Below are 21060 nucleotides of genomic sequence, written 5' to 3'. Positions count from 1 at the left end.
CGTGGTGGCAGGTGCCTGTAATCGCACCTACTAGGAAGGCTGAGGCAGGAGAATCGCTTGAACCCAGGAGTTAGAGGATGTAGTGAGCCAAGATCACGCCACTGCATTCTAGTTCGGCCAACAGAGCGAGACTCCATCTCAAAAAAAAAAAAAAAAAAAAAAAAGAAAAGAAAGAATGGCTGCTCCATAGGCAGAGTGGCCCCAAAGGCTGCTGGTCGCCCATTTTCATGATTATTTCTTGATCATACGCTAAACAAGGGTTGGACTCTTCATGAGTGTTCCAGGAAAGGGGTGGGCCATTCCCAGAACTGAGAGTTTCTGCCCTCCCTTCTGAGACCATGTAGGGTAACCTCCAGATGTTGCCATGGCATCTGTAAACTGTCATGGCGCTGGTGGGAGTGTCTTGTAGCAGCAAATGCATTATAATTATCACATAATGAGCCATGGGGACAATCAGAGGTCACTCTAGTGGCCATCTTCTGTTTGGTAGGCTTTGCCCGGCTTCTTTACTGCTACTTGCTTTATCAGCAAGGTCTTTATGACCTGTATCTTGTGCCGACCTCCTATCTCATCCTGTGACTAAGAATGCCTAGCCTCCTGGGAATGCGGCCCAGCAGGTCTCAGCCTCCCTTTACCCAGCCCCCATTCAAGATGGAGTCGCTCTGGTTCTCGTGCCTCTGACAAGTTGGCCTGGGTTGAGTGTTCTCTAGTGTGTGGTTGTTGGAGCTGTTCCTAGCAGTAAGATGGATTGTCAGTAGGAAACAGGCCTCTGTTAGCCCGGGGGCTGACACTCTGCCCCAGTATGTCGGCCTCATTTTAGTGGTGGCAAAACTGGGGCTCAGAGACATCAACTCCCTCATCCCGAACCCCCAGACTGTCAGTGGTGGGCTGGGTTTTGAATGTGGGGCTTGAAGACCCATCATCTCCTCTGGTCCCCCAGTCTCTGCTGCCCAAGAGGAACAGGATCCCAGGATCCCGGCCCCTCATGGCACCAGCCAGGGTGGGTGGAGATGGGGAGGCACAGTTCCAAAGCCCCCCGGACTCTGAGGCAGGTCGGGGGCCGAGAGCAAGCCGGACCCGCGGACCCCACCCCGAGAAGAATGGCTGCAGACCTGGCCCAGTGGGCAGGAGGTCTGTGTCCTCAGTCAACGTGACAGCGCTTCCCACTCCTCCATCCAGGCCGTGCTGTCTTCACGTTTCCAATCATGCGGCCTCCTCTCCAATTCCCAAGCCCAACCCACAGACAGCGATCTGGGGTCTACATGAGGTTTGTCAGCAGCTCTGACCCGCTGCTTCCCGCCAGCCCCGCGGCTGGTTCTGTAAAGCTGATACCCCCTGGTGGGGAGGCTCGGGGCAGGGCTCTGGCTGCAAGCATGGGGTCCCAGAACCTCCTGGCTCTGTCACCTCTGCTGGGTGGAAAACCAACCCAGGACTGAACCAGTGACACCTGTGGCGCTCGCAGAACCTCCTGGCTCTGTCACCTCTGCTGGGTGGAAAACCAACCCAGGATTGAACCAGCAGATGGGTGCCTGATTCCTTATTATCAGAGCTCCGCCCACTGGCAAGTCTCTCTCCGGACCTCAGTTTCCCCTTCCATTAAACGAGGGGCTTGGGGGATACCAAGGAGGGGTAACTGCTTAGTGAGGATGGGAGGTTTCTTCTGGGGAGATGAACACATTTTGAAACTAGATGGTGTGAGTGGTTGCACAGGAATCTGAATGCACAAATGCCACCACATTAATCGCGTTGAAATAGTTAATTGCATGCGATGTGAAAGTCACCTCATTTAAAGTGTTTAAAAGAGGGGCCTGGGAGAGTGCAGTGTACGTGAGAATCACGTGGGACACCCACAGTCTCTGAACCTCGGTTTCCTTGCCGTAAACTGGCAAAGAGACCGTGTGAGCTGTGTTCCCTGGGGCCATGAGATTCCAAGAAGGAAAACCTGGGATTCCTGGGACTGGGATGAGGGCCGGGGGCCGGAAGGGGAGGGGCATGTAGGGAGGGCTGGGGGGCAGCCCAGATAAGGCTTTCAATACAGGGTAGCAGCGTCTGCACAGGCAGAGATCCCAGCGTCTCACTTCCCGTAGGGCTGACCAGTGGCCAGAGGTGGGACTGGCCAGGCTCGGCCCAACCAAGTCTGGGAGCAGAGGACACTGAGTGAGGGATCCCAGGGGCCACCCTCACTGGCCTGTGGCTCTCCTGACACCACAAGAGAGGTCCAGGAGCTGACCTGGGGTCCTAATGGGGGACACCTTCCTGGCTGCAGGCTGGCAGGGTGGTGTGGTGGTCAGTGTACTGGGCTCTGTGTCTCCGCCCCTACCTGCCGTGTGACGGTGGGCCAGACACCTAACCTCTCTGTGCCTCTATTTCTTCAATGGCGAACAGGGACACTAGCAGCCCCCACACCTGATCACAGTGGCCTGAAGGTTAAAGGCAACAGCGGCACGAGACCTAGAGCAAAAGCTCTGAGCAGGGAGAGCAGGGAGCTGCCCAGGGAGTTCCACCACCATCTCCCGTCTGGCCGCCGAGGAAACCGAGGCTCATGGTGACCTGGCCCAGGTCTGTTAGACTCAGGGTCCTTCTCATCCCCAAGATCAGAGGGCTGCCACCAGGGAAGGAGCTGGCCCCTAGACACAGCCCAGGAAGCACACAGAGAAGGATGCCCTGGGGACTTCGGTATGTTATTGCAAAAAAAAATTTATTGCTATTTGAACTCTGCTTTCATGCCTCCATTTCCCAGAAAATGAGCCACGGGAGACACCAGGAGAGGCAGGAGATCATCCTCCTTGCACAAAACCCGCTCCCTCGGATGCTGTCCTCAGCGAGGGTGGCTGGGGGCCAACCAGGGGGCCCACCGGCAGAGTGGCAGAGGAGGTGGGTTGACCCTGCGGACGTTGAGTTCTGTGGCCAAGGTCCTGGCATTCTGGTAGAAGAAGAGCGACTTCTTGCGGTCCAGGAAGAAGTTGTGGGAGATGGTGGCCGGCCGCGTGTAGATCTTCAGCTGTGCCTTCTTGTTGCCCAGGTCCACGGCAGCTGCCAGTGCCAGCTGGTAGTACCTGGCTGCATCAAACAGGTCCTGAAGGGGACAGGTCATGGTCAGCAAAAGGGGGACTCGGAGCCCGTCTTCCCAGAGGCCGTTCCTGTCTCCAGGTCATTCCACATGTCCAGCCAATGCTGGCTCACCCCATGAGCCCCGAAGCCTGTGACACTGCTGTGGTCTCAGCTGCAGGAGGTGGGGATGACCCTGACACCCCTGGAAGCCTTCCTGAGTGTCCCTATGCCCCACTCACCCCAAGCCTCCTGCCCCAGTGCCACCCTCTCTGCAGGCAGTGGCTGCTTTCCCCATGGGCTGAGGTCAGGGCAGATCCTGCCTGCTCTGACAGTTCCATGCAGGACCCTTGGCTCCAAGCCACAGCAGGGGCACAGCGTTGAGTGACCCAGGCTCCCCTCTGGCCCCTGTCCATGCTGACCATTTCCAGGCCCTCCACGGGACAGGCCAGGTACAAAACCATCTCACAGGTGTCGTCTCTGGCAATGTTCCCTGAAATACTGACGGAGTGTGACTCCCCAGACATCCCCAGACATCCACTCCCATTTTCAATGCATCTTTGGCTCAAACTCACCATCCCTGGGTTGGGATGCCATCTCCCAGACCTCCTCCTTGACCCTCCCATCCCCCACCCGGCTTCTCCCCAGGCACCTCCTCCACATGGGGGTCACCCAAGGGACCTCTCTAAGACCCATGCCTGGCCTGTTCCTCTTTACCATCTCAAGATGGCTCCCAGGGCCAATGAGAAAGTCCAAGATGCAGCAGTCCATTCCCTCACTGCCCCACCCCACACACGGAGCAGGGGCGTGAGAAGGCCCCGAGTCACCGCCACTGCTCATCCAATGCCCCCCAGCCCAGCCGAACACTGGACTCTGTGCTGGGTGCGTGGCGGAGCCTAATGTCCTCGCTCCCAGTCTGAGGGACCTGGGAGCGAACACTGACCACACAGGGTGGCCCGGGCTGTGGCAGAGGGAAGCCCAGGAGGCCCCAGACTCAGCCGGGGTGGGCAGCAAGGGCTTCCTGAAGGGGTGGGGGCTTCCCAACTAAACAGGAAGGAGCCAGCCAAAGCATATGTCTCTGCGTGTGCCTGTGCATGTGCCTGTGCGTGTTTGTTTGCCTGTGTGTGCATGTCCCTGTGTGTGTGCGTGTGCCTGTGTCTGTGTGTGCATTTCCCTGTGTGCATGCCTGTGCCTGTGTGTGCGTGTGCCTGTGCTTGTGTGAATTTCCCTGTGCATTTCCATGTGCCTATAGTGTGTGCAGCAGCTAGTGAGTGGCAGGCTGAGCCAGTAAACATCTAATCCACCCTATTCCAGGGCTCACTCTCACGTGTAGACTAAAGGGGACCCCATTTTAGAGGCAATTGGCAAAGATGCCCATTTACCCCTGCTTCTCTGCCTTCTCAGCCTTCCAGGCTCCATCCAGCCCGGCTTTTTCTCCCACTCCTCTGGGCCCTGGGTCCAGGGTCTCCTATACAAGGAGGAGGGTGTAGCCTTGGAAAGACAGCCGCCCTTGGGGAATTCCAAGGGGGCCTCCCTGTGGGAAGCTGGCCCGCGCTGACAGCATAGTCACGATGAGGCCCAGAGGGCTGTGCATGGGAAGGAGGTGAAGGAGGGCTGTGCATGGGAAGGAGGTGAAGGAGGCCTCTGCCCCTCGACCCCAACCGTGGACTTTGGCCTCTCAGGTACTACTTGGACCTTTCCTTTCTCCTGGACAGGCGGAGTGGGCGGCAGGCTTGACCAAGAGAGATAAAGGCCTCTTCTGGGAGGCCCGTCCCCCTGGGTCCCAGGCAAGCCCCTGGGCAGTGAGCAGCGTCCCTCTGGGCCTGACACTTGGCACCTCCCTGTCTGGCTGGGACTTGGGAGGCCACGGGGACCACTTCTCACCACCAGGTGTCACCAGCACTGGGCTGAGGCCTCCCGGGCAGCCCCAGGCCTGCGGTGGGGAATACGGGGCAGGGTCTTAGGGCTGCCCCACCTCCTCATGTTGTTCTAAGGCCCACAAGATCTTGGCCCCTGGACTGGAGCGCCCTGGCCCCTCAGCCCATAAGGAGCACTGACGCGACGCCGGTGCGATGCTGAGGAGGGGTCGCGCCTGCTGGGCAGAGGGGTGGAGACACCCCAGGTCTGAGTCTGCCAGTCCCAGCTCTCCACCCCTGCAGGGCTGGGGGCAGAGGGAGCACAGCACCTCCCTTCGAGACACACCCGACCCAGCAAGGCCTCAGCCTGGCTGGCAGGAGCCCCACCCCACTGCCCTTGCCCTGAGCTGGGGTTTCCCTGTCTGTGAACCCAATGGTAAGACACTGGTCCCACCCCACCCTTCCTGGGTGGTGTGAAGATTCAAGGTGTCTCGGGACTCCAGGAAGGAGTTGCTCAGTGCAGGCTGGCACCCTGGGCAGGCTTCCTAGAGGAGGTGCCAGGATTTGGGTTGGATCTTGCAACGTGGATTCAATGTGAGGATGATGCCATCCTCCGAAATGTCCTTCTCCTGACCTGTTTTCTTTGTTAAATGCAACTTGACACTTGACTGTCAAGTCTCAGTTTTGCTGTCACCTCCTCCAGGAGGGCCCCCCTGACTACAATCCCCCTTCTTTACCCGGAGGCCACCGTTGCCCACTCATGTGTCAGCCTCCCTGGCTGAGACTGAGTTGTTGAGGGTGGGGCCTGGCCAGCTTGGGAGCTAGGTTGTATCTGCTAACCTTGCCAGCTCCTCCAGCTGGGTGCAGGGCTCCAGGGAGGCCACTGGGTCATTCCTAAGGAAGGCTGGAACCCAGGCCTCTGGGGTGTGGGTGGAAATCCAACTCCAAGGGGGCCGGGAACACCCCGAGCCCTGCCCCTCCCACCCACCTTCAGGTCATAGAAGATGATGTCACCGCGCACCAGGTACACCTTCACGTAGTAGAGGGTCTCCTCGTTGAACTCCAGCGGCGAGTGGCAGAGCTACAGGGCCTTGAGGTAGAAGTGCTCCGCCAGCTTGCCATGGCCCAGCCGGTGGTGCAGGGCAGCTAGCCGGTGGTAGGCCATGTGCTCGTTCAGCCGGTCCCCTGGGGTGCAGGCCAAAGGGGCAGGTGTGAGGATGTGGCTCCCTGGGGCAGGGAGGACACATGCCCCTCAGGAGCAGGTATGTAGATCCCAGGCAGCACACCTGGCTTGCCTCCAGGCACCTGTGGTCACGTCGGCAGCTCTGGCCAGTCCCTTCCAGGTTCCCAGACTCACTTTCCCATCTGCAAAGCAGAACTAATAAGGCCTGCCCCTGTCTACTGTGAGGCTTATGGCAAAGTCGGACTTGGATGGCCCAGCTCTGTACCTACACATAGCCACCTGCCTTTGCTCACTGGGTTTAACCAGGGGAGCCCAAAAGCCATGCTGTCCAGGTGCTCCCGGACACCCCGGCTCCAGGCAACCCACAGATGTGACATCCGACTCCTCCTGGGTGTGGCACGATCACAGCCCTCTACCTTGGGGAGTCAGCTGCACACCTACTGTGTACTGGGCTACGGGGCACAAGGCACTGGGGCATGTGGCCTGCCTAGGGTTCCCTGTCTCTGGAGGGGGACAGACGACCCTGGCACAGCACCAGGGGATGCCTGGCCTTAAGGGGCAGACTGCTGGAAGGGGAACTGGGATTTTATCAGCCAGAGAGCCGTGTGGTTGATGAGGGTGGGAAGGGCACAAGAGAAAGGGAATGTGTCACTCAGCCTGGCACATACAGGGACCAACGAGATGCCTGGCATGTCTGGAAGGCAGAGGGCACACTGGGCGGCCCTTGTGGTCAGCAGCGGGAACAGGCAGAGGAAGCAGAGCTCAGTCAGGCAGGGAGCTCTGCACTGCGTGAGAGACCTCGGGCTGTGCCCCACAGCCGGACGGGGAAGCCAGCTGGGCAGATCTGCCTGCCTGGACAGGAGACCAGGAAAATCCAGCAGCTGTTTCAGCTCCTGGCCTGCAGACCTGGAGGCTGGGCTCTGGCAAAGTGTGGGTCCTGGCAGGGTGGGGCTCAGGGGACTTACCCAGAGTGATGCTGAGTGCTAGGGCCATGTAGGTAAACTCCAAGCCCTCCTGGGACTCCTCCAGCGTGGCCAGGAGTGCCACCAGTTTGTTGCACAGCTGTAGCTGCAGCTCCGCCTTGTGGTTGTCTGTAGTCACTGCCAGGGGCAGGGCCTGGTCCTACCACACAGGCAGGTGGGGTCAGGCTTCCTGCAGCACCCACCGTGCCCACAGCCCTCCTCAGAGCTCAAACATGTACTTGGAGCTTCCCACGCCCCAGCTACCCCTGCACCTCAACACAGCTCTGTGCTCTGGGATAACACACAGTTCAGACACCCAAGTTGGGGGCTGAAGAGTCACCTGAGGCCCATCCAGCTATACCCAACAGCCTCAGACCAGCCTCTCCCACCTGGGCACCGGGAGTCTGACTGGGGGGAGCCAGCACTCCTCTCTGCTCTAAAAACACCACATTTATCTGTGCCCAGGGCTGAGCCACACCGTGAGCTCAGAGGAAGGGAGAAGCCGTCCCACTTCGGGGTGCATGCAGACCTGGGCCTCCCACTGATGCTGTGTGTCCTTTGACATGTCCCTGTGCCTCTCTGAGCCTCAGTTTCTTCATCTGGAAAATGGGGACAGGACTTCCCACTCATGGTTGCTTGAGGTCATCAGGTAGATGGGTAGAGCCATTGTCACGTCCAGGCCCCGAGCGTTTGTCCCGGGCAGGGGCATGGTCAATATTCCTGGTGAGACCACTTGGAAACTAATCATGTATATGGGTGGCCCTGCCTCCAGGTGGGAGGCCTCTACCCTGCCACACCTGTACCTCAGCCTCCAGGTGCCCCACTGAGGCCCACCCACATCAGCCCACAGGCCAGCTCACCCGGTAGAAGGACATGCCTTCCTCCCGCTCCCAGGCCCCATTGAAGAAGATGTCTCCAGCTGCCTCAAACAGCTCCAGCCCCAGGTTGGGGTCGCCTGTGTACAGGTTCACATTCTGTGCCACCTGAAAGGAGACAGAAGTTCCCTCAAGACCCACACCTAGCGAGGTGGCTACGCGCACCTTTGCCAGCCTCCTTCCTCTCACACACTACAGGTACACTTGAGTATTTTTCAGACCCTGCGCATGAGGGCTGCCCCCACCACTGGCATGAGGACAATGAACTGATGCACCTGAGTGCCAGGAGGTGACTGAGCAGCTGCAGCCCAGGAGCCCGACACCTGTGAATCCTACCACCAGGGCTAGCCCTAGCCCACTCCCCCTGCACTCAAAACAGTCTCCGTGGCCCCCAGATTGCTGGGAGCCCAGCCCCTGGCTCCTTTCTGCGTTGCCACATCCCTGCCACATCAGCAGTGTTTGTGGGTGGGCCTTGTCCCCTCTTGGCCATGAGCTCTTGATCCCTCTCCTCAGCTCAAGGAGGTATACAGCAGGTACTCAATAATGAAAGCTTCACCAGGCTCGTGGGCTTCACAATTTGTTCCAGATCACACTGTGTTTGGGAAAGCCTCTGAAAACAGCCGCTATGATAGATTCATTTTGTAAGGAGATTTGCCACGTGTCGCTTGGAGCAAGCTCTTCTGTGTGTTAACTGAGTGGTCACATTATTTGAGCATGTGCTGTATACCAGCAGGTGCTGGGCACTGTGAGGGGCCGGGCCTCTGCCCTCAGGGAGAAGATGCTGGCCACTGGGGGAGGATGTGAGGGAACCAGTTGGAGGGAGGGAAAAGGCACACAACAGGTGCTCAGCAGTGGCTTAGGAATGAGTGGATGGATGGATGGATGGATGAATGGATGAGGAGATGTAGACACATGGATGGATGGATGGGCGTGTGGCTAGATTAATGCTTGGATGGATGGATGGATGGATGGATGGATGGATGGATGGATGGATGGATGGAATGATGTGTGTATGTCTGTACGTATGTATGGGTGGGTAGATAATGTATGGATGGGTGGAGGGTAGATGATGTATGTACATGTGGATGGATAGATGGTGGATAGACGAATGTATGGGTAAACAAATGGAGAGATAGATGAATGGAGGGATGGATTAATAGATTGATGGGTGGATGGATGAATGATGGATGGATGGACGAACGGTGAATGGATGGATGGGAGAAAGGATGGATGATGGAAGGATGGATGGATGATGGAAGGATGAATGAATGGATGGGTGGATGGATGATGGATGGATGGAAGGATGAACAGGTGGATGGATGGATGATGGAAGCATGGATGGATGATGGAAGCATGGAGAGATGATGGATGGATGGATGGATGAATGGATAAATAGATATGTGGATGTATGATGGATGCATGGAAGGATGAACAGGTGAATGGATGGATGTTGGAAGGATGAATGGACAGACGGATGAAACAACAGGTGAATGGATGGATAGACGGGTGAATGGATGGATAAAAGGATGGATGAATGATGGATGGATGAATGGACGGATGGATGAATGGACAGATGGATGGATGATGGATGGATGGATGATGGATGGATGGATGGATGGATGGATTATGGATGGATGGAAGGATGAACAGATGAATGGATGGATGATGGAAGGATGGAAGGATGGATGGATGAATGGATAAATAGATAGATGGATGAATGATGGATGCATGGAAGGATGAACAGGAGGTGAGTAGATGGTTGATGGAAGGATGGATGGATGATGGATGGATATATGGACGAATGGATAAGTGGATGAATGGATAAATGGATGGATGGATGAATGATGGATGGATGAATGGTGGATGGATGAATCGTGGATGGATGGAAGGATGAACAGGTGAATGGATGGTTGATGGAAGGATGAATGGACGGATGGATGGATGAACAGGTGAATGGATGGATGATAAATGGATGAAGGATGGATGATAAAAGGATGGATGGATGAATGGACAAATGGATGGATGATGGCTGGATGGATGATGGATGGATGGAAGGAAGAACGGATGAATGGATGGATGATGGAAGGATGGATGATGGAAAGATGGATGGATGATGGAAGGATGGATGGATGAATGGACGAACAGGTGGATGGATGGTGGCTGAATGAATGGATGATAAAGGAATGAATGAATGATGAATGGACGAATGGATGGATGGATGGATGGATGGATGGATGGACAGGTGAATGGAAGGATGAACAGGTGAATGGATGCATGATAGAAGGATGGATTGATGGATGGATGGATGGATGGAAGGATGAGCAGGCGAGTGGATGAATGATGGAAGGATGGATGGATGATGGATGGATGGATGATGGATGGATGGAAGAATGAACAGGTGAATGGATGATGGAAGGATAGAAGAATGGATGGAGGGATGGATGAACAGGTGAATGGATGGATGGATGATAAAAGGATGGATGATGAATGAATGGATGGATGGATGAACAGGTGAATGGATGGATCATGGATGGATGGAAGATGGTTGGATGGATTATGGAAAGATGGATGGAAGGATGGATGGAAGGATGGATGGATGATGGATGGATGGATGATGGATGGATGGATGATGGATGGATGGAAGAATGAACAGGTGAATGGATGATGGAAGGATGGAAGAATGGATGGAGGGATGGATGAACAGGTGAATGGATGGATGGATGATAAAAGGATGGATGATGAATGAATGGATGGATGGATGAACAGGTGAATGGATGGATCATGGATGGATGGAAGATAGTTGGATGGATTATGGAAAGATAGATGGAAGGATGGATGGATGATGGATGGATGGATGATGGATGGATGGAAGAATGAACAGGTGAATGGATGATGGAAGGATGGAAGAATGGATGGAGGGATGGATGAACAGGTGAATGGATGGATGGATGATAAAAGGATGGATGATGAATGAATGGATGGATGGATGAACAGGTGAATGGATGGATCATGGATGGATGGAAGATGGTTGGATGGATTATGGAAAGATGGATGGAAGGATGGATGGAAGGATGGATGGATGATGGATGGATGGATGATGGATGGATGGATGATGGATGGATGGAAGAATGAACAGGTGAATGGATGATGGAAGGATGGAAGAATGGATGGAGGGATGGATGAACAGGTGAATGGATGGATGGATGATAAAAGGATGGATGATGAATGAATGGATGGATGGATGAACAGGTGAATGGATGGATCATGGATGGATGGAAGATAGTTGGATGGATTATGGAAAGATAGATGGAAGGATGGATGGATGATGGATGGATGGATGATGGATGGATGGAAGAATGAACAGGTGAATGGATGATGGAAGGATGGAAGAATGGATGGAGGGATGGATGAACAGGTGAATGGATGGATGGATGATAAAAGGATGGATGATGAATGAATGGATGGATGGATGAACAGGTGAATGGATGGATCATGGATGGATGGAAGATGGTTGGATGGATAATGTAAAGATGGATGGAAGGATGGATGGAAGGACGGATGGAAGGACGGATGGATGGATGGAAGGATGGATGGATGGACGGACAAGGAGGTGAATGGATGGACGAAGAGGTGAACAGAAGAATGATGGATGGATGGATGGACAGAAGGATGAACAGTTGGATGGAAGATGGAAAGTTAGACGGAAGGATGGATGGACGGACGAACAGGTGAATGGATGGACGAACAGGTGAATGGATGAATGGACAGGCGAATGAATGGATGACAAAAGGATGGATGGATGATAGATGGATGGATGGATGCGTGGAAAGATGAACAGGTGAATGGATGGATGATGGGAGGATGAAAGGATGGATGGATGGATGATGGATGGATGGATGGAAGAACAGGTGTATGGGAAGATGATGGAAGAATGGATGGATGGATGGATGATGGATTGATGGATAGAAGGATGAGCAGGTAAACAGATAGATGATGGAAGGATGAATGGATGGGTGGATGGACAGGTGAATGGATGGATAGACGGGTGAATAGATGGATGATAAAAGGATGGATGAATGATGGATGGATGGATGGATGATGGATGGATGGATGATGGATGGATGGATGGATGGATGGAAGGATGAACAGGTAAACAGATGATGGAAGGATGAATGGATGGGTGGATGGACAGAGAGTGAACAGCACAGGGGTCCTCCTGCATCCCTTGTCACTCACCTGGATGTACAGGTCCACCAGCTCGCTCTGCCGCAGGATGTAATAGATCTTCCCTGCTTGTAGCCAGGCATGTGCCTCCTTCTCTTTCCTCTGGAGGTCAATGAAAATCCCCAGACTTCGTTTGGTGTAGTCCAGAGCAGATTTGTAGGCCCTGGAATCAGATGCAGGTGTCAGAACAAGGGCTCTCATCCTCCTGGAACCAGTCTGCCTCCTCCCGTGGGTCTGGTGACAGATGAATCTGGCATGTGGGGACTGGGAAAGGCCCTCTCGTGTGTGCAGTGTTCTGCTCTTCCCAGGCTGCTGGGAGGGCCAGGGTGAACTCACACGGCATGGAAAAATGAAGGACATCGTCTGAGGGAATCAAGCATCATGCTGCCCTGTGGCAGGAGGAGTGTGCTAGTCCATCTCCCCTGCCTCCCAGACATGGCCTGTGTCTTCTCCAGATGCACCAGGAGCCGTTAGTGTTCAGAGGCTATCTAGGCCGATGGTTCTCAAGGTGTGCAGGCATCACAGTCACTCGGAGGCCTGACTGTAGAGCTTGCTGGCCCTGCCCCCAGAGCTCCCGGCTCCACATGCCTGGGGCAGGCCCTAGAACTCCCACTTGCCACAAGCTCCTAGGTGACATGGATGCTGCTCTACTGGTCGAGGGACTACACTTTGAGAAGCATGGCTCTAGCCCACTGGCCCATTTTCCTTCTGTGAACCTGAGGCCAAGACTGGAGCCAGTCTCCCGGGTCCCCATGGAATCTTGATCCTTCCCTGCTCTCTCAGTAAGTCCAACACTCGAGGGGGTGTGACTGCAGCAATGTCACTGGGCCCTGTGGGTGGGGTGGCCAGGGCCATGGTTACCCCACCAGGTCAGGATGCTTGAGGGAAGCTGAGTAGGCCACATATGGGACGTGAGACCTTGAAACCCTGCCCCAGGGAAGCAGGTGACACAACTGGCTCTGTCTTCTGTGGAAGAGAAGCCACAGGTGGCTGCTGTGGTCACACTTAAGGGGACAGATGAAGACCAGGAATGAAGATTCGGGGCAGGCAGAGGTCAGATGACAAAAGTCACTATAGTAGGAAGAACAGCCCAGAGTGCACCTACTGCCTCTGCTGGGGTTGAGATGACCTTTGACCCAACAAGGGAGGCTCAAGCTGGGACTCACGGGCCAGCAGCAGCCCTGGGACGACCCCAGGCCCACCAGCTCAGAGCATCTGATGCCAAGGAACCAAATGATCAAAAGGAGAGGGGCTGCTGGCGCCCTGGGCCAGCTTCCCTGTGCCCCTCTCCCTGCCCTGCCCGCCCCCACCTCTACCACTGCAAAGCCAGCCCTTACCACTCCGTGCCCAGGGACAGGTAGAGCTGACTGATGGTCTCCAGGAGCTGCCCCTCCAGCACCTTGTCAGACACCTTGCGGGCCAGGGAGAGCTGGAGCTCGTGGTAGATGACACACTGGGCCTCGCTGGGCATGACGGCGCTGTAGAAGTAGCACAGCCACTGGATGGCCGGCAGCTGGCCTGGGCAGAAGACAAAATGGAAGACGTTAGTCTCCCAGCATCGAAGCGAGGCTGGCTGTGCTCGGAGGTCCCTGCTTGCCTCTTTCACACCTCTGTGAGCCTGGGCCCCATAGGCGGGGAGCCTGAGCGCAGACAGGCCATGCACCCGTGCCAGGGCAGATGCCGAGCACACCGTGACATGGGCACACCTTGGTGCAGATGCTCATGGTACAGGCCGGCCTTCTTTACAATTCCCAGGGCCGAGGTCCTGGCCAGGCTCGGCCCCTGCACCAGGCCATCTATTTCTGCTTCACAAAGCCCCTCTGGCCAGGACCAGGGCCGCCTTCAGCCTGAGCTGATGAGGCCAGGGGCACAAGTAGCCCCTGTCGCAGATGGAACCCTGAGAGCAAAGCCAAGCGTCATGTCTGCCACACATGGCATCATGTTGGGGGAATGGGGTTCAAAGCCCGCCCCTGGTCTTCCCACACATGCTTCTCTCATGCAACCAGGCTCCTCCCAAAGCCAGGGCACTGGGAACGGTGGAAAGCTTCTGATTCTCTAGCGTCAGAAACATTCCAGAGATTAACACCGGAAACCAGGTACGCCGAATGGACATCTGTCACACACGCCACCCAACAACAGCTGAATACACAGTCCTCTCGAGCACCCATGGGACATTCCCCATGACAGACCATGTGCCAGGCCACAAAATGAGCCTCAGTGAATGGAGAAGGACTGAGACCAAAGCAGAGGTGTTCTTCAGCTGTACCGGCATGAAACTGGAAATCGACAGTGAAGGAAATGTGGGAAATTCAAAAATATGTGAAAATTACACACTCCTAAACAACCAGTGAGTCAAAGAGACCATCCGGGAAACCGAAAACTAATTTGAGAAGAATGCAAACAAATGCACAGCCCGGGCCAGCGCGGTGGCTCACGCCTCTCATCCCAGCACTGTGGGAGGCCGAGGTGGGAGGATCGCTTGAGTCCAGGAGTTTGAGATCAGCCTGGGAAACATGGTGAAATCCTGTCTCTATTAAAAAAAAAAAAAAAAAAAAAAATTCAAAAATTAGCCAGGTGGGGTGGTGCACATCTGTAATTCCAGCTACTCGGGAGGCTGAGGCATGAGAATGGCTTGAACCTGGGTAGAAGTTGCAGTGGGCCAAGATTGCACCACTGCACCCCAGCCTGGTCAATAGAGCAAAACTCTGCCTTAAACAATATATATATATAGCAGTGTATCAAAAATTCCAAGATGCAGCAGCTAAGGCAGCGCTGAAACGGAAATTTATAACTGTAAATGTCTACATTCAAAGAAAGAAGAAAAATCTCAAATCAAAAACCTAACCTTCCACCTTGAGAAACTAGAAAAAGAACTAAACACAAAGTGAATAAAAGGAAGAAAATAATAAACGTGAGAGTGGAAATGGGAAGTAAAAATACAGAGAATGGAAAAACAAAAGAGATAATCAACAGAACCAAAAGTGGATTTTTTGAAAATAATAACAAAATTGACAAATCTTTCACCAGACTGACCAAGAAAAGAAAGATGGGACACAAATGACTAAAATCAGAGACTGAGCACCATGGCTCACGCCTGTCATCCCAGCGCTTTGTGAGGCCGAGGTGGAAGGTTCGCTGAGGTCAGCATTCAAAACCAGCCTGGGGAAACATGATGAGACCCCATCTCTAATAAAAATGAATAAATAAAAAATTAAAAACCCAAGTTTCTAAAATCAGAAATGAAAGAGGAAACATTATTGCCAACCTGACAGAAATAAAAAGATTCCATGAAAACACTAAAAACAATTGTACACCAAGAAATCAGACCATCTAGACACAACAGCCAAACTCCTAGAAGGACACAAACTACCGAAAATGACTCAAAAATGACCCCAAGTAAGCATGTGGGGTATCAACCCCACCATCGGTCTCCTCGACCGTTCAGCTCAGCGTGGGGAGACAGGGAAGCATGATCCCCGTTCCCTGGCCTGCTTTTCCGAGTCTGAATCCCCCAGCACCCCGGGGAGGGCCTCGTAGGAGGAGGTGCCACAGGCTGTTGTGCCAGGAGCCACCGGAGGCTGCAGTGGGGGCTGGGGCGCTGGGTTCCTGGAGGGTCTCCTTCCAGTCAGAGAATGCCCCTGGGGAAGAAGCCTGGGTCAGAACCCCCCACCCCTCCTTGGGCAGATGTGTGGGACCGGGGACCCTTCACACGGTCCTTTGCAAAATCTCATCCCTCCTAGGGCCAGGAGTGGGTGCCAGGCCTGTGCTGGGAAATGGGCAGGTTTGGTCACAGCCCCTGGGGCTCTGGTCCAGGCCACAGGAGACACCTCTGAGTGGTCTCACGATGCCATGACAAAGCGCTGCAAGGCAGAGGGGACTCAACAGTATCCCTCGACTCAGCCATTTTCCTGGACTCAACTTCCTCATCTATCCTCTGCGGCCTAGATTTCAGACAGCCCTGCCCACCTACTGTCCGTTCACTGCTCAGTCTGCAGTGACTGTTCGATAGCACCCCATGGCTCCCCAGTGCTCTTGGGGAAAAGGCCAAGCCACAGCCTGAGGCCCCAGGCCCTGCTTAGCTCTCCAGAAGAGCTTCTCACCATCCAGCACCCAACCCACCCACTCTCAACTCTGCACCTCCCTGCATAAGCCCTGCTCACTCACCCCCGCTCATACTCCCACTCATCCCTGCTCACACTCCCGCTCACTCACCCCCTCACTCACCCCTGCTCACACCCCAGTCATCCCCGCTCACACTCCCGCTCACTCACCCCTACTCATCCCCGCTCACACTCCCGTTCACTCACCCCCATCACACCCCGCTCACACCCCACTCATCCCCGCTCACACTCCCACTCACTCACCCCCGCTCACTCACCCCCGCTCACACCCCACTCACCCCCGCTCACACCCCACTCATCCCTGCTCACACTCCCGCTCACTCACCCCCGCTCACACCCCACTCATCCCCGCTCACACTCCCACTCACTCACGCCCATCACACCTCCACTCACTCACCACCACTCACACCCCACTCATCCCCGCTCACTCACCTCCACTCGCTCACCCCTGGGCCTTCACACAGGCTACACCTCCAGCCCCTCCACCACCACCAGCCCCTCATCCACCACCTATTACTTGACGAAATCCTCTCAACCCTCTGGTCCCAGACTAAAGAGGCTTCCCTAACCCGGGGCCAAGTGCTGCCCCGCCATCACGCCACTCACCCTTTTGTCGCTTCTGTGGCCTGAAGCTCACATTCCCATGCTCAGTCTCTGCCACCTGAGGACCCCACAAGCCCCATTTGTGGGTGGGGCCTGGCACACTCTGCACAACAAGCTGCTTTTGCATGAAATGCTCTGTGGCTTTGGGCAATCACCCTCCCCGTGTCCTCTGTGAAGTGGGATGACAGGTGCGCAGGCTGCCGAGATACCAAGCAGATCACACAGGCACAAGAACTGGTGTTCAGGGCCTGGCTCATGGAGGGGCCCCAAGTCCCAGCGTAGCAGAGCCTGCCTTGATCCCAGGGTTATGTCTAGGGATTCCCAGCACGCAGGACTTTCCATGCTCAAGGCAGGATGGTCCCTGGGCAAACCAGGAAGAGCTGGCTGCCTCAGTAGGGCACAGAGGGCCTGGCCCTGCATGGGAACCGCCTGTCTCCAGGGCGCTTGCCAACATCTCCTACTGGCCATGACTCAGCACTTTCGATGGTGGAAAAACCACCACTTGTTTCCGAATCACAAACTCCAGGTGTGCCCTGACCCGTGTGGCCCCAGAAGGCTCACAAGAGGAACTGGGGCACTCACTCTCCACGTGGTCCATCTCCACGGTGACCAGAAGAGCCCACTCGTAGTAGCCCTTGCCCTGCTGGGCCGGGCCCTGGCGGGTGCAGAGGTGGCCCAGCTACAGGTGTACGTGGGTGAAGTCCCGGCCACACTCCCTGCAGGGAAGCCTCGAGAACAGCCGCACAGCCCCCAGGAGGTAGTGCTGAGCCAGCCTGCTGGCACTCGCATGCAGGCACAGGGTCCCGAAGTTGGCCAGCACCACTGCCTGGTTCCTCCGCTGGCCCAGGTCCCAAGCCGCCCGTAAGGTGCAGTAGTAGCCCTCGGCTGCCTGCCTCGTCAGGCCCGTCCTCTTCAGAGCCACGGCCACCATGTTGGCAATCACACCCTCCTGGTCCTCGCTGGCCACCACTGCATCCTGGACAGACTGCAGGAAGTTCAGGGCCACCGGGCTCTGTCCATGAAGCACGTGCAGCCAGGCCAGGGCCACCAGGCAGTCCATGATGGCACAGACTCCGGCAACAGCACTGGCTTCCACCGCCTGCGTCATGAAGGTGACGGCTGGGCTGTGGTAGCCACGGTGGCTGTACGGCTGGGCCAGGCTGGCGTGAAGAAGGCCACGCAGCGCCTGGCCTGTGTCCGGGATTAGGGAGGCCAGCGCTCGCCTGAGGTAGTGGGAAGTCTGGGTGGGGCGGCTGTGGGGCTGGAGGGCGTTCTGGAGCACCAGGTTCACGCTTCTCAGCGAGCCGGCCAGTGAGTCCTGTGTCCTCAATGAGGCCACCTTGACACAGCTCAGCACCAGGTGGGGCAGGCACTTGCGGCCAGGAGTAGGAGCCAGGAGTAGATGTCAGCCAGGAGTAGGGAGCAGTCTGAGAGCCACGCAGCCTCTGGGGCTCCCGAGTCCCTGTGCAAAAGCAGCAGCCGCTCCAGGAAGGGCAGGGCCTCCTCGGGCTGCTTGAGGTGCACATGCTGCCTGGCCAACTGGAAGCAGGCCCGGGCCTCGGCCTGCAGGCTCTGGCCACCCACCGCCTGCTGCGGCACCAGCTGCACGAGCTCTCCCTCCACCTCGGTGCTGCAGATGTGGCCGGGCGTCCCCAGGAGCAGAGTCATGGCTTTGGGAACCACCTGTGTACACTTCTCCATTCTGCTTCCGGTAAATGCTGGCCAGGTTGGCGTACACAGCCACCACCAGGAGCAGGTCCCCAAAGCTGCCCTCCAGGGCCCCCAGTGCTTCCTCCAAGTACACCCGGGCCTGGGACAGCTTGAGCCTCCTGCTGCACAGCCGCCCCAGGAGGAAGCAGAGTCTGGCCAGGGCCATCAAGAGGCCAGCTTTCTTGGCTGCCCCTCGGGCCTGTGCCAGGAACCCAGTCAGCTCCTCCTTGTCGCTAAAGCTGCAGAACATGCTGCTCAGCCATAGCAGTGCCACGTTGTACAGGCCACGGAAGCTGGCCTTGTACCTGAGGGCGTTCAGGAACAGCAGCAGTGAGCTCAGGGCCTCTGAGTCCTCCCAGTCATCCTCAGATTCCAAGAAGAAGGAGGGCTCCTCGGGGTCCTGCAAGCTCACGTTGCTGGATGCTGCACAGAGATCCCAGGACGCTGGCTCCTGGGGACAGCCTGGCCAGGTCTTGCATTGTTCCAGAACATTCTTCACCTTCGGCAAGGTGTCCTGTGGCTCCAGGCCCAGGCAAGGTGGAGGTATTTCTGCAAGTCACAAAAACACCTAGACAAATTAGAGTCCAGCAGTGAGTCCTTTGTCCACTGGGGGCAGGGTCCTCACATCCCCACCCTCTGTGTCTCTGGCGCAGCTTGCCATGAGCCCTTGAGAATTATGTGCAATGCAAACCCGGGCCTGGAGCACGTAGAAACTCTGGCACTATGGGGACAGAGAGAACACTCGGGCCCGTGGCCCGACTCTCCTACAAAATCACCCTCCTGTCCTGCTTTGTCGCTCACCTGACAGCATGGATTTAGGAGACTATGTCAGCTCAGTGATCCCTCAGAGCATTCTACCTTCCACTCAAACATTTCAGAAAAAAAAAAATTATATCCACAGAGAGAGAAAAAGAAAGTAAAAATGGGGTGAAATGTTTGGGGAATCTGAGGGAAGACCATACGGGAATTCTCTGTACTATTTTTGCAACTGTTTTATAAGTCTGGATTATTTAGAATTCAAGAGTTAAACAAAAAACAAAAAAAAAACAACACTATCTCCCTTTGTGAATCCATCCTGTCTTTCCCCTGGCAACTTAAGGACGCTCTCAACTAACACATCTGTTTTTTCATAAACACTAAAAGAACCCTTGCCTAGTTTTGACTTTCTGTGCTTGGCAGAAGTGTGTGTGTGTGTGTGTGTGTGTGTATTTCATATATATGTGTGTGTGTATATATGTGTGTGTGTGTGTTGTGTATATATAGAGAGGGAGAAATATATACGTGTACATATATATAAATCTATATTGTATATTTACTATGGTAATATGTATATCTGTGTGTGTGTACATATATTACATACCCCATAGCCTGTCCTTAACCAGTTCTAAACTTAGTGGGAAAAATACATACCTAAGCAGAGAATTTCAAAATAATATGATGAATGTTTTGATACAGGGATGTGTTGCTATGGAACACGCTACTAAGACACAAAACCTCCTAGATGGGGCAATGAATGAACGAAGTTTTGCACCTGTAGTCACCCCCTCTGATATCCCCACAAATGTTTATAGTTTTATGCATTTGCTTCCCCCAGGGCCCCCGATTCATAAGGGTTAGTCCTAGAGCCTAGCAAGTTCCTACTACAGCTGGAACACATATGCCATTCAAGAAACAGTGGCGGAGTGAATGACGAGTTAAGAACCATTTGTCAGCCAGTGCTCAGTAACACAACATGCACTGGTATGCAAATTATATTTTTGTTGAAAGCAAGGGCAGGATCACAAATTATCTTTCCAGAGAAAGCAAACCTCAAAAGCTTCTTTACCCTACTAAAGCACATTATAAGAAGCTCCCCTTATATAAAAGAAAACCTCCTCGTTCATTATCAATGGCGTGTAAACCAATAAGCCTTCACCTGTGATGACACCTCTTCCATCCCCAGGGCTAGATAAAGGAGGTTCCGGAAACCCTGGTAGTTGTGAAGGCGGCTCCCAGCTCTGACACTCTTGAACCCTGCGGGCGCGGAGGTCACACAGCAGAACAACCGAGGGAAGCATCATCAGGCTTCGAATATGTTTGAACCAGAGACGGCAAATAGGCTTCAACCAGCTGAAGACACCAGAGATTCATGGTGGCCACCTGAGGGGTTTTACTCTTAAAAAACAAAAATTAAACATAAAACTAAAAAATTAAGAAAGGAAGGGGTCAAGAATCCATCAGGTCTCACTGAGACGTGTATCAGTGACTAACACCCCGTAAGGCAAAAGTGCTCTGGTGCGCTTTGGGTTCTCTTCAGCAGTATTCAAAGGCGTGTGCTTCCCTAAGACTAAGCCATGGAATACCCCGAGCAACACTGCCAGGAGAAACGTCTCCCATGGATTTGGCTAGAAATACAGTTGTCTTTAACAAATTAACACTGAATAAATCCTGCCTTATTAGAGCCTGCGAGAATGACCTTCTCAATGATAACAGTTATCA

The 21060-nt window shown here is 54.7% G+C and overlaps 1 protein-coding gene across 1 annotated transcript; it reads right to left on the bottom strand.

The window, feature by feature from the left end:
* Positions 1-2679: 2679 nt before the first annotated feature.
* On the bottom strand, positions 2680-20766 carry LOC102116256 (SH3 domain and tetratricopeptide repeat-containing protein 1-like). Its single transcript, XM_065541583.2, is given in 10 exon segments — positions 2680-3076; positions 5893-6089; positions 7053-7209; positions 7910-8032; positions 12161-12311; positions 13486-13666; positions 17455-18265; positions 18268-18571; positions 18573-19131; positions 20498-20766. Coding segments are annotated over 10 exon segments (2886 nt in total). The 5' UTR covers positions 20643-20766; the 3' UTR covers positions 2680-2818.
* Between the last annotated feature and the right edge of the window lie 294 nt (positions 20767-21060).

This window comes from Macaca fascicularis, chromosome 3, assembly GCF_037993035.2.
Source record: "Macaca fascicularis isolate 582-1 chromosome 3, T2T-MFA8v1.1".
Classification (NCBI taxonomy): domain Eukaryota; kingdom Metazoa; phylum Chordata; class Mammalia; order Primates; family Cercopithecidae; genus Macaca; species Macaca fascicularis.
The sequence above is the reverse complement of the archived record's forward strand: the minus strand, read 5'-3'. Positions and strand labels throughout refer to the sequence as shown.